At 39.5% G+C, this 13,408-nt stretch overlaps 1 protein-coding gene across 1 annotated transcript in view; it reads right to left on the bottom strand.

The window, feature by feature from the left end:
- The window catches only part of xkr4 (XK related 4), a 55,374-nt gene extending 42,923 nt beyond the window's left edge, over positions 1-12,451 (bottom strand). Inside the window, exon 1 of the mRNA XM_084120023.1 lies at positions 11,635-12,451. Within this exon, the coding sequence (XP_083976149.1) occupies positions 11,635-12,314 (680 nt within the window). The 5' untranslated portion in view covers positions 12,315-12,451. The remainder of the gene's footprint in view (positions 1-11,634) is intronic.
- Between the last annotated feature and the right edge of the window lie 957 nt (positions 12,452-13,408).

The raw sequence follows: 13,408 nt of genomic DNA, 5'->3' as shown, positions 1-13,408 counted from the left end.
TGAGATCAGCAACTCATTTAAAATCGCTTGACAAGCATGGTTTTCTAAATGAATGTAAATAAACGTGTAATTTAGGTTAATTTTTTTAATCAATATAATGACATGAAAATGACCTCAAATCTAGCAGACATGGACTAAAAGTCACAAAACTCATTTTGATTTAATGGAGTTCTTAATCATTTTTATAATATTTCGTGCTAATGTACCCAATACACAAATATGGTAGATTATTCTACTGTTCAAAAGTTTGGGGTCAGAACAAATAGTTTTTTAAAGAAATTAATACTTTTTTTCAGAAAGGACATTAAATTGATCAAAAGTGACAGTAAAGACATTTATAAAGTTAGATTTCTATTTCAAATAAATGTTGTTCTTTTGAACTTTCAATTAATCAAAGAATTCTAGGAAATGTATCATGGTTTCCACAAAAATATTAATAGCACAACTGTTTTCAACATTGATGATAAGAAAGACTTCTGAAGAATCATGTGACATTGCAGACTGAAATATTGGCTTTGCCATCACAGAAATAAATTTCATTTTAAACAGAAAACCCACATATGTCTATATTTGTCTATAAACAAACATACATGCAAGATTATGGGGCCTTTTCTCAGGAGAAACATCTGAAAACCTAAAGTCACAGATGGTCATTTATAAATGTCCTTTCCTACAAGTGAATCTCCGGTCATTCTTGCAAAGCTGCTGCTCTGATATCTACTCATACTGGCGATGAAATGGTGTTAAACAGTAAGATGGATTCATTGTCAGTGTTTTTCGGTCACTTTAAGCAGTGAGGTAGTTTGGGAGACGCACCGCATGACAAGCCGGAATGTGGTAAATAATGCAAGAGGTGGCAGTCAGGTCTCTCACAGCACGCAATGTTAAATATTCATCCAAGGTGGGCAACCCACGCCGGGCCTTGCTCGTAGTTGTGACATTAGAAGGATCGCTCCCTTGTCACCAGCTCTCAGCCAAACAAAACAAAGCATTATAATGCAAACATGCACCTGGAGAGCATCTAAAAGCACCCACACTACAAGATAATTGGGCCGATTTTGGACCCAGCTCTCCCCTTCCAACATTCCTAGGTAAAGTCCTGATTATCTTAATGGTTCTATAGATCATCTTATCAGATTTCCCTGTGGTGTGAGGTGTGTTAAGAGTGAATAAATCTACTCGGAGGAACGTGTCCCGACACACGATCTTTAATCGTAAATATCCAACATGTTGAATATTTACGATCAGAAATCCTATTGTGTGGGGAAAGATTTTGCCATTTCCCATGTTCACAGTCGGGACTCTGGTTGTTTGTGAATGGAATCTGTTAGGCTGCGTTTACACCGGCACAAAACATTTTGTACTCACAGGCTGGAGTCAGATGAGACAGATTGGAATTTGTTGCACATGTGTGAGCAAAAACATCCGCACGAGATCCGATTTTTCCGCATCCGATCTGAGCCACTTCCAAATGTGGTTTTTAATCAGATACATATCCGATATTTGAACATCCGACATACGTCTAAAAACGTATACGATTCCCCCTTGAATTTCAAGCCACCACAAGGTGAGGGCAACACATTTGCTTTTTATTGCCGTATTATGAAGCAGATGTGCCTGTATGCGCTTGCAGCTTTTTTATTGAGGTGGGAACTTTATAAAGGAAAGAAATTGCGTGCGTATAGAAACATTCAGGAGCTGGTTTTAACCTATAACCCATGAGTTTTATAAATAAAACAGCTTCACTACTTAAAGCTACATTATATTTCTCAAAATGAGGTGATAACTTTGCTGTAATTAAACCTAATTAAATTAGGCCTCTCTCTCTCTGTCTCTCTCTCCCTCTTATTCATTAAAAATGTAATCTTACAGCACTACTCTATTTCACTTCAGAATTCTAGATCTAACTAGCTGTCGATAAGAAAATTTGCGTTATTTTCCTGTATATTTCCGTTCAGTCAGAGTAAAGCGTGCATAGTAAAGAGATCACTGACAATCATTTTGGGCGGGAATTAATGTAGGCCTAACAGATATCGGATGCCTGTCTAAAGTGAATGTAAACAGGTGGGCCAAAAAATCTGATATGGTCAAAAGATCGGATCTGTACATTAAGACTTGCAGTGTAAATGCAACCTTAGTGTGTGGTGTGCTGTCTTGGTCACAACACGGCACCCCACACATTGTTTACTGTTCCTCTCTTCTTTTTGCTGAGTCAACAGGTAACCTGAAAAAATAAAAATGAGGCGATAAGAAGCAAATTGGTTAACTGAGTAATATTTAACTTTCTATCAGCATCTTAATCTTCATCTGATCACCGTCCACAAGCTAAATTTTTAGAGAAACCAATCCTGTAGTCGAATCGCAAAGGATCTGGATATGATAGGGCACAGAGCTGTTCTTTATTGACTTTGGCTGCTCCATTTCCACCTTCTCACTTATTTTCAGCTTAGAGTGAAGCAAAGGCTGTTAACATCCTGGTGTTGAGCCCCAAACAGCTTTTTTCATTATTATAGGGTTCAACAGAGGTCATCTACTGTACATCCTTCATAAAAGTACAGTTCAAGAGTGGCATTCTCTGCCATTTCTGTCTGAATGTGTAGCAATTTCACAGCTTATAACAAAAATTCTAGCAATCAGCAATAATTCTTTACCACCCACATACATAATCAGGGACGAACAGTGTATTCAATACAAAATTAAACAAGTCAATAAGCATTAAAACACAACGGAGGGCATAAAAGCCTAAGCATGTAGATATGGTTTAAATTGCAGGCACATAATGAGGACCAATTATCATCTAATCTGGATCATACAGCATACCTAGAGGAAACAAAAGGGGGATAGATAGGCAATATCAGACTTCATATCCAAATGACTCAACCTTACCACAATACAAATGGCAATAAGCTGACTTCCTGATGAAAAAAAACGATTAAGTCTGAGCTTATTCATAGAGTTGGATGACATGTATAAAAATACAAATCATTAGTCTAACACCTTCAGCCACCAGTCACCATTTCTCAGATAAGAGAAAGGTGAGGAAAGCGAGAACATCAGTCCACAAACGCTTCCACTCAGGTCCTGCAAATATATAGCCTAGAAATCTAGACGCACCCTAGCGGCAGCAAAATGTATTTCGCAGCCAGGTGGGTCTAGCAACTCTCAATAGACCTTCTAGCTGCAAAAACCTAAATTGGGTCAGGCCAATCACGTCGTGTATAGAGTAGGCGGGGGCGGGCTTAACATATGACGACAGAGTTGCGACGGCTGCCACTTGAAAACAAAGAATGACGGCTGCTGATGGAGAACAACGGTCTTTCGAATCGGCTTTGGCCGCGACTCTGGAGGACTTGAAGTTAAGTTTTTCTTTGAGAAAAGAGCAAAGAACGGCACTTAAGTCATTCTTAAAAAAAGGAAGATGTGTTCGTCGTTTTGCCGGCCAGATATGGCAAAAGTTGAATCTATCAACTAAGCTCCGCTGTTGGGAAAACGCTCTGGTTGGTTTAAGCGCTGTCCTATTGCGTGCAGAGGGAATTTGAAAGACAGCCGTTTATCCCGCCCCTCGGATTAAACCGCGTCTATGGTGAGTTTCCAGACCTAACATCTTGATGTAGGTCTGGCTTGCCAGGCTAGCAAATATACATTACAGCTGGAATCATTTTGAACTTGATTGTTAGTTAAATGAACCATGCTCATAATTATAATTGTATTTTTCAACATTAATTATAAATGTGCGGTTGGGGTGTGGGTGTGAGAGAGGACATGCCAGGCGAGGTTGGACTGCAGGGCTGCATCTGGTGAGATGCCTCCTGATGTCTCCACCTCTAAACACCCAGCTCAGAGAAAACAGGTCATCAGCAGCACCAGCACACTCAAACAATGGCTGCCGGGGGGACTTGTCATGCCCAGCGCTCTGAGCAGATGCATTTGGACGATTTACTATCTAAAAATTAGAAACCAGTTATTTTATTCTACCTTGAGATATGTTGTCCTCTACTTGCATCAGCCTGAGCATTTGGGCCCTCCAATGTTCATCACTTCTCAGATTATTAAAAGCAAGAATGTATCTTGAGAGATGACACAGATTCTCTCTTTACAGCTCTACAAAGGCGAAACAAATATCAAAAGGAGCCTACAAAATACTTTAAAATGTCTCAACCAACAACTGTAGCATTTCATCAATATTTATCAATAGTGACAAGGGGGAGACATAACAGCCAACAGGCTTGCACAGAAGCATCAAGCCAATTCAAACTAGGTTTTTTTTTGTTTTTTGTTTTTTACAAAGATATACTCTTAAATTTGAAATAAATGCTGTTCTTTTACACTTTTTATTCAACAAAAACTTATATTTAAATAAAAAAAAAGGTTTTCGTATTGGGCAGCACAGCTGTTTTAAATATTGATTCTTGAGCACCAAATCAGCATTTTAGAAGAATCATGTGACACTGTATGTAATGGCAGTAATAGCATAACAGCAATAACTTACATTTTAAAAAATATTGAAAAAGAAAACCGTTATTTTTATTGTAATATTTCCCAATTTTACTGTAGTTTTGATCAAATAAATGCAGCCTTGCAGAGGGTACGAGACTTTAACCGACCCCAAACTAGTGTGTGTATCGTACTTACGTATATGTATATGTATATTTTTTTAAACATTTTTTTTAATAGTAGACATTATTCTCCCGGGTCTTAATTTAGTCAGTCAAACATCTTGGTGATGTTCCTGTAATTCTTCTGGATTTAGTCTGTCTCAGTTTTTTCTGTTTCTTCATGTAATCACAGACAGACTCGATGTTGGTGAGATCGGATCTCCTAGTGCATGCAAAAATATCACCGTATTATTACAATTAATGGAAAAAGGAATGTTTGAGAATGTGAACTATTTCCTAATGACACACTACAGCTAAAGATAATAACTGGCTTCAAAAAAAAATTTGGGGGGTGAAAATACTAGTGCTTAAACTAATGTGCTTTATTTATCCACATTTGGTTTTGTTCTATCTTGTCCCACAACAAGAAGGCTTCTGCAAAAAGCCTATCTGCTGGATAATGTCTCAACATACTCCTCTAAAACCTTAAAATATGACCACCAACTGCTAAGCTGTTTGGTGTCTCTGATGCTGATGGAATGAAATGACCCCCTCACATTCTCTATTATCCCGTTTCTCAGTGGAATTCCTGTTAATGGCACCAAAATTGAGCTTTGTTAAAATGTTTGTATTGTTAGATGTGTATTACAGTTCAATGAAAATTAGATTCTCACAAGAAGTTCATAGCCCAGCTGTAAGCACCTATACACAGATCTGATCTCACTTACCTCTCATGTGAGAGCTGCTTCAAGACAGCCTGGAGTAATCTTTGTTCTTAAAGAGGCTTTAACTTTTATACTGCAATTTTCTTTTTATTTTGTGATACTAAAGGTGATAATAAGCTTTTATCTCCTCAAGCTTGGTTCAATCAATAAAGTTAAGTATATGTTTGCCTTGTAGGTTCCTACTACTACAAGCTAGACTGTTTTTTGTGCTTTTTATGTTTGCTTTTGTTCGTTGTATTTTGTTCTGAGTGTTTGAGTTTGACATGAGTGCTATTATATCCCCTCCATTTTGATTTACTGTTTCTTTAAGTGTAATTCATGACAAGTGCAATGTGATTAAAAACATCTGATTATTAATACTCGCCTAACTGGTGTGTTGACATCTTTCCGAGTACGCACTTCACAGAGGATCTCGGCTTAAAATAAGACCAGAATTAAATGAGAACTTATGAAATTAGGCACAGTGTTCTGCATGCTTAAGCGTGATGGCTCATTAATTCAACCCTAAAGTGTAAATTCTGGACTGTTCTAATGCATGTTCCTCTGTGCCGATACCTGCCACCTTGCTTCTAAATTATAGGCTACTCTCTCTCAGTGAGATGTGGCAGACAGTGTGGGTGGGAGGATGGGTGACATGGATAGAACTAAATAGCAATGGCCTGGTTCAGCTGTACCATTTGTTTGCATTGCTATACATAAAATCACACTCATTGGCATAAATCTCCATGTTTAACTTAATATGGTAATTTAGGCTTTTACCATACCTAATATGGCAAAATTAGGCTTCACTGGAGAGCTGATGCTTCGAAAGGAGCCTCTTTACAGGTGGGATAAGGACCCCATTTTACACCTTGGCTTCATAACACAAGCAGTTACCCAGCTAACTAAGAATGTTTTGCTAATGTTCCCATTATGTTATGAACACATTATTTCTGAAATGTTCTCTAAACATTTAAAATGCCCAGTTTTTAAAATGCTTTAAAGTGTTTTATTTCTTGGTTATGTGAACATTAAGGAAACATTGATTCTGTTTTATCATTCTCCAAACATTATGGGAATGTTACTTCTGAATGCTTTCTGAAACAAGTAACATTTAAAAAAAAATGTTAGATGAACGTCCAGCTAAAACATTTCAGAAAAAAAAAAAAAAAAAACACTCCGTAAATATTGTTTTGAGAACATTATTGTTCTCGTCCAGGCCCTGGTCATATCTAGGCTTGATTACTGCAATGCTCTTCTGGCTGGACTTCCATCATGTGCAACTAAACCTCTACAAATGGTTCAGAACGATGCAGCTCGTCTTGTCTTCAATGAGCCCAAGAGGGCCCACGTCACTCCTCTGTTCATCTCTCTGCACTGGCTACCACTCGCTGCTCGCATCAAGTTCAAGCATTGACGCTTGCTTACAGATCTATCACAGGCTCAGCTCCCTCCTACTTTCACTCGCTCCTACGAGTCTACATCCCTACCAGAAGCCTACGATCGGTCAACGAGCGACGTCTCGTGGTTCCATCACAGAAAGCCACAAAATCACTTTCCAGAACATTCTCATTCACGGTTCCATGCTGGTGGAACGCTCTCCCCACCCTCATCCGGAATGCAGAATCCCTGACAACATTCAAAAGACAGCTGAAAACCCATCTCTTCCGTGAGCACTTAACCTCATAAAAAGAAAAAAAAGAAAAATTCCTTTTTCCTTCTTCCTTTAAATCCTCGCTTATCGGGCTTATGCTACTCTGACCAATGCCTGAACTTCGTATTTTGAGCACTTCTTGCGTTGTTTTTACCTCTTCACGATGACTCACTTAACTTTGTCCTAAATTGTAAGTCGCTTTGGACAAAAGCGTCTGCTAAATGACTAAATGTAAAATGTAAATGTAAAACATTATTAAAGACCAGAAAACTTTGAACAAATGTTCTATTAATGTTACTGGAAGAATGTTTGTTCACAACTTTAAGAAAACCTTGCCAGAATGTTAACTGAGCATGTTCCCTGTTAGCTGGGTATTATCCATCTTTGGTTACTTTCTGTATTACATCAATACTACCATCAATAAAATATTAGCTGAGCGACTGCAATGAAGTGCAGTGTCTATGTGACCTGCACCCATGTTCTTTACCAGACGAGTACATGGTCATCACGGAGGGGAAAAGCATGGGACGTTAAATACAGGCGTGGATAATAACCCCAGTGCCAAGTAGACTCCTACTGTGTGACTATAAATGCTTCATACTTTATTCAGACCCATATATACACAGCATGTAGTCAACAACAAGTGGCAAGCACACAGTGGTTTGGTGCATGCTCATTTGCAGTGCAATCATGTAGACCACAATCAGCAAGACTTCACATGCAGAAACACATATGCAGAATGGCTTTCAAAATGATAAGGGGCTTAATTAATTACCTGCAATTAAAAATAATTAGCTTTTAAGACATTTGAAAGGAATAAGAGAGTGGTTTATGTGTGGATATGAATTCCATCTTAAGACCACTGCATATTTATGAAATTCATATCTCCTGACTTTAGTTTGTCTACTAAAGGCCAATTCACACAGCTGGTCGGCATCTGTCGGCCTTCAGCATTCTTCAGAGCATTTGCAGTACATTCGCAGCAGATAGACGCATTTTTCTGCCTTCTCCTGCGCTGTCGTTACCAAGCAACGGGGTAAATAGCTGCTGCTTTAATGACGCAAACACACCGCGGTTTGGACCCAATTAATATAATATGAGTTAACACAGTCCAGCGGGGGCAGGGGGAGGGGGGAGCAATTGAACTCGGGTTCGGACCAGGCAATCGAACCAAGTGTGAAAGCACCCTAAGGGTTAGTTCACCCAAAAATGTAAATGTTACCATCATTTACTCAACCTCATGTCATTCCAAACTCATAAGACTTTTGTTAATCTTCAAAACACAAATTAAGATATCTTTAATGAAACCTGAGAGGTTTCTGTCCCTCCATTGAAAGTTCAGGTAGGCTAGCCAAAACGTAAAAAATCAAAAAAAAATTCTAAAAGGTGACAAAACAAATCCATATTAAGCTAGGGCTGTCACAATTTCTCGATTAAATTCGAGTGCTGGATTTTAAAAAATCCTTGATTGCAATTTACCCGTGCCGATACCGGTGTTGTGCCGAATTTCGATTCCCTGCCAAATTATTACCCCCCTCGTTGAAGTCAGTACCTGATTGCCTAATCCTAACCCCACCCCTAACCCTAACCCCTTCCCCACAACCTAAACCTACCAATACTAGGGGAGTAATAATTTGGCGGGGGTCAGAATTCGGGCAACACTGGCAAAATAGCCGAAGTGGTGCATTACATGGATAAGAATTCGAGCAGTTTAATCCAGACTTGGTGTGAACGCTGCCATCTGAACCCTGGTGCGCACAAGTGGGGCGAGAGCCCTGAAAAGGTGGGTCTCGGTCTGCTTTCAAACAAACTCTAGTGCAGTTCGACTGAAATATGAACGAAACAAAAACAGGATGTGATGTCACAAGATATGACTCTAAAAAGGACAGAATGCAAAAGCATACCAGTTTTTTCTCGTCATAGGACATACGTTGCCCATCACAGTTCGGTACAGATCTTCGTTTGTGTAACAGAGGAATTCCTGGTGCTGCTTTGACTTCTTCACACATTTCAAGCTCTTCACGAGTTCTCAGGTGATAAAAATACCATCATATGTACGCACATACAACAAACGCATTTAGCCCAGCACACAGAACTGTTTTTGATGCTTGTTTATATATGAATAAAAGCCTAAATTAAATCTGTTCATCATATTAAGCGTTATATATCTCTTCACAAGACTAAGAATTTATTCCGCTTGATTCATATGGATTCATTTTATGGCACCTTTATAACCTTTTTGGATCTTTTAAGTTTTGGTTCCCTGGATTTTTAATGGAGAGGCAGAAGCCGTTTTAGGGTTACGTAACCCTATAAAGAGTTACTGTGTCAGGTTGCCATGCTTCAGAAATGCCTAAGCATCTTCCTTCAGATAATTTTAGTCTTTAATTAAGTGCTGTATGTAAGACAAGGATTCAAGACATGATTTTAGTCCATGGAAAAACAAGTCTAGCAGCTTAACAAGAAATTCTAGAGTCTAGAATGTATGAAAACCTTCAGGTTAGGTTTAAAAAAAAAAATGCAAATTACAAAATTAAAGTCCCAAAACAATAAATATTTAAAATATTTTCAAAGCAAAGTGCATTAACCACACAGAGTCTTTAATACTGGCCAACAAACAGAATAGCTAACTTCTGTTCAAAAATGAAAATATTTCAACTTGTAGAGTATTTTGATTGACATTAAAGCTATTGTTAATAACAACTTTTTTACGTTAGTTTTGTACTTTCCAGCATTAAAAAAAAAAACATATAACTTTATGCATAATAAATAGTCTGACTTTGTATAAAAGTGCTTTTCCACCATTGGTGCCGAATGATTTTGAGCTCAGAGAGAAGAACGTGAATCGGTAGAGATTTCTCAGCACGGTCAGATAACCATGCTTTAGTGATGTGGAGACTCAAAAATGTATGTTCACAATACATTCAAATATTAATTTCGCAGCACCACAATGAAAAAAACCTAACTGTGTCAAACAGCCCAGATATTTACAGGACGGCATGATTCAGCAACAATGGTTGAAAAATCTATTATGTCAACCTAAAATCTCTTTATGCATGTGTATTCCTTTGAATTAAAGGTCATATGTAGCCTAAAAAAAACTTTTATGCAACACAACAGTTAGAGGTTTAGAGGTTTCTCATTCCTACACATTTTTTCCTGCACACTACTATGGGAATACATTATTATATATTATATACATCAATATGTGACAACTAAATGTAGCCTAGACCTTCACCTTGCACAATCAATCTCCAATTCTATCACTTAGCCTGACACATTTCCTTTGTTGAATATCAAGAACTTTATTAGTGAAGCAAGCTTTTTTTAAATTGCTTTTCTTTGTGAGATGTCCCCAGTGAACCTTTGCACAGTGCCACGTGCAGCGCATGTCTCAACAATCCTCCCCCTCTGAGAGAACACATTCCCATCAGCCTAAACAATGTGACACCAACACGATGACACCAAAAAAGAAAAAGAAAAATAACCTGCCAAATCAGCTGCCTAATCGGAAAACAAACAACATTTGGGCTGTATTGATGTGGTTGTGGCCTAGTTTTGTGAAGTGGGCTATTAAGTCATTCCATTCAGCTTTCCCACTACTAGCTTTTAATTAATTAGCAAATAGCAACTCCCGCCGAACAACATTCTTTAAACTGGAGAGCTGACTGGACACAAATATGGGAGCCCAAACCAAACCAGCTGTAAGACAGCAGATTGCATCCAATCTACTCTGAAAATACCTCATCTGTTGTAACGACAGCGCTGTGTGATTTCATAATGGTGTGATCACAACGTACCTCGTCTTTGCAATCACTATTATATATTAGACCATAGCTTTGATGGCCTCATTCCAATTGAGCAATTCCACATCCTTTGCTGTTTGGACAGCATCCACATACAACCCACAGGGTCAAAGACTTGAGTAAATGGAATATCACTCTATTGAACATGCTGATCAGAACTCATTCAGCCTTCCGAAGACCCTGATGGGCTGACGCTGTGAAACTGAATAGGTTCCTGTGATCCCGTTCATTAGCTCTGTCACTGATGTAAGCATTGAGTACAACTATGGGCAAATTAATGTATTGACCTGCAAAGAGAATGCAACTTCATGGGTGAGCCAATAACCTTATGCACCGTAAGATGCCACCAGGGAAATATTTGCAACTACTTTTCATACAAGGCAATCAATCACCCTCTAATAGCATTTAGTTCTCCATGAGGTTTATTCTCAATTACATTAATAATGGATTTGAAAGGAATGAGTCAATGAACGTCTACACTATTCTCATGAACTCTTCAGCCATTCGAGCTCGTTTCAATACAGAAATCTTTTTTCATTGTGCAAGTCAGGTCACCTAAAAATAAAACACTACAAGTGCTTACTTTCCTTGTTCTGTTGCAAGATAGATGCCAAGCATTTTATGCCAGATCCACCATGAATATGAGCATGAGTTTTACAGTGAAAACAGGATGATAAATTAGCTCTCCAGCCTACACAATGTGTGTGTGTGTAGGCCTTAACGTGTCAACCAGTCCAAACTCAAGAACATGCTTGGAGTATGTCATTCAACCACGCTGCTCTAAACAAAATACGTGATGCATTTTTAAGAGGAAAGCAATAAATACGCGACCTCAGCTCTTCAAATCACAAGTGCCACTGAAAATAATAGCTTACCTCCAGATTTGTCCGAGCTGTAAGATGTGAATGACGGACTGCAACAGCCAGATACAGAGGGAACAGGATGCTGTGCGTGTCTTACTATTCCGGGCTGCAGTAGCACTGTTGCTGCTGTTGCTTGTGGTGTTGCTCTTGCTCGCCGTGGACGCCTGTCTTTGAGGCGTAGACGGGTGGGCTCCAACGTCTCCGTGCGAAGCGGAGCAGCTGAGCAGCTTCCCATCCATGTGAGAGCAGCTCGCCGCGCCGGCGCCGGAGCTCTGCTCGGTGCTGAAATCATGCACGAACCATCGGAAACTGAAGACCTGCACTGAGAACGAGCCGAGCACCACAAAAAACAGCGTAAGCCCGAACCACCAGTAGTCGCGGCGGAGGTAATAGTCGACAGAAAGCCAAACATCAGTGCCCACATCCGCGAAATACACCGTCACTGCGGCGAGGATCCACAGGCAGTCCCAGACCGTGTATTTCTGCTGCTCCCTGCCGAGGCGGAGACATGTCGAATTTGAGCCACAGCACCGCGACTCGCCGTTAACGAAGTCCGCCTCTCCGGTTCCAGAATCCGGCTGCGATCCCGGAGCGAGCCCTTGAACCGAACCCGAGTGATCCGAATTCTGCAAAGGCGTAAATGCTACATCACTCTTTTTCATCTTTAGCACCCCGTCAGATTTCGCGGCCATTGTAGCAGCTTTGTCTTCCCACCGTTTTCGCGTCTTCTCCTCGGCTTCTCTATTCCAGGCGAAGAGACACTGGGCTGGGCGACCTCCTCTTCCGCCAGCTACAGCGCCGCCTGCTCATAACAAAGCAACACTTCCTTTCGGTAGCGGGTACGAACCATATGCTCTCCCATGGCTCCTACTTAAAACTATGACATCATTGCTTTGCAACTCTTCTTCAGGCGCACATCATGGTGTTCAATATCCAGCTATTGCAGCACAGCCTTTTGCTAACTCCACATTCGTGCATAAAAAATAATGTCTACGGCAGCGGTACATTAAAGATGTGACTGCTCTCGGTTGCTATGGCATTTGTAAACGTGCAGTTTCGAATTCCACCCAAAATTGAACACCCTGTCTAGAGCGGAGACAAGCGGCGCGTTAAAAAGTAAATAGCTCCTATAATAAAAACTAAGCGTCCGTTGTGGCGGTTTACTGTTTTTCACGCGTTGCACATCTACTGCAGACACTTTATTATTCCTAAACCGTCTGAAAGAAAATGATTTTAGTTACAAATCTAGCCTATATTTCTGTGAATTGTATTCGTTAATTTTTTTTTATTACTTTTGACCTTTCAAACCCAGATGGGGACGTTTCTATTTGTTTCAGAATAGTATGCAGTTGTATCAATGCTAACATAATATTATTAATAATAATAATTAGCCTATTATTATATAATTACATTTGTATACAAATGCAGTGGATTTGCGTTAAAGTTGGATACGATAGTCATCCATCCATGTAACAGTTGCTGAAGTCATCGAGCTTACAACTGATTTGTCCGTGTTTTAGTAGGCTAACGTTCTATTATAACGTGCAGCTTCGACGTTCACTGTAGACAGACTCAATCCGTTGCGTTATCGGTAAATAAATATAAGCCGTATTGTCACATTTAAATCTAAACAATAACAATGGGCATTTGTGCCACCAGCTAAGATAACATAGGCTTAATAAACCTGTAAAAAAAAATCTTACAAACGCGTTCTCGTCTCGTATAATGGATAAAGGTTCAGCACCACGGAAAGCTCCCAGTCTCAGTTCATTATTATGTCTCATTG

Source organism: Abramis brama, assembly GCF_963993115.1.
Source record: "Abramis brama genome assembly, chromosome: 7".
Lineage (NCBI taxonomy): Eukaryota > Metazoa > Chordata > Actinopteri > Cypriniformes > Leuciscidae > Abramis > Abramis brama.
The sequence above is the reverse complement of the archived record's forward strand: the minus strand, read 5'-3'. Positions and strand labels throughout refer to the sequence as shown.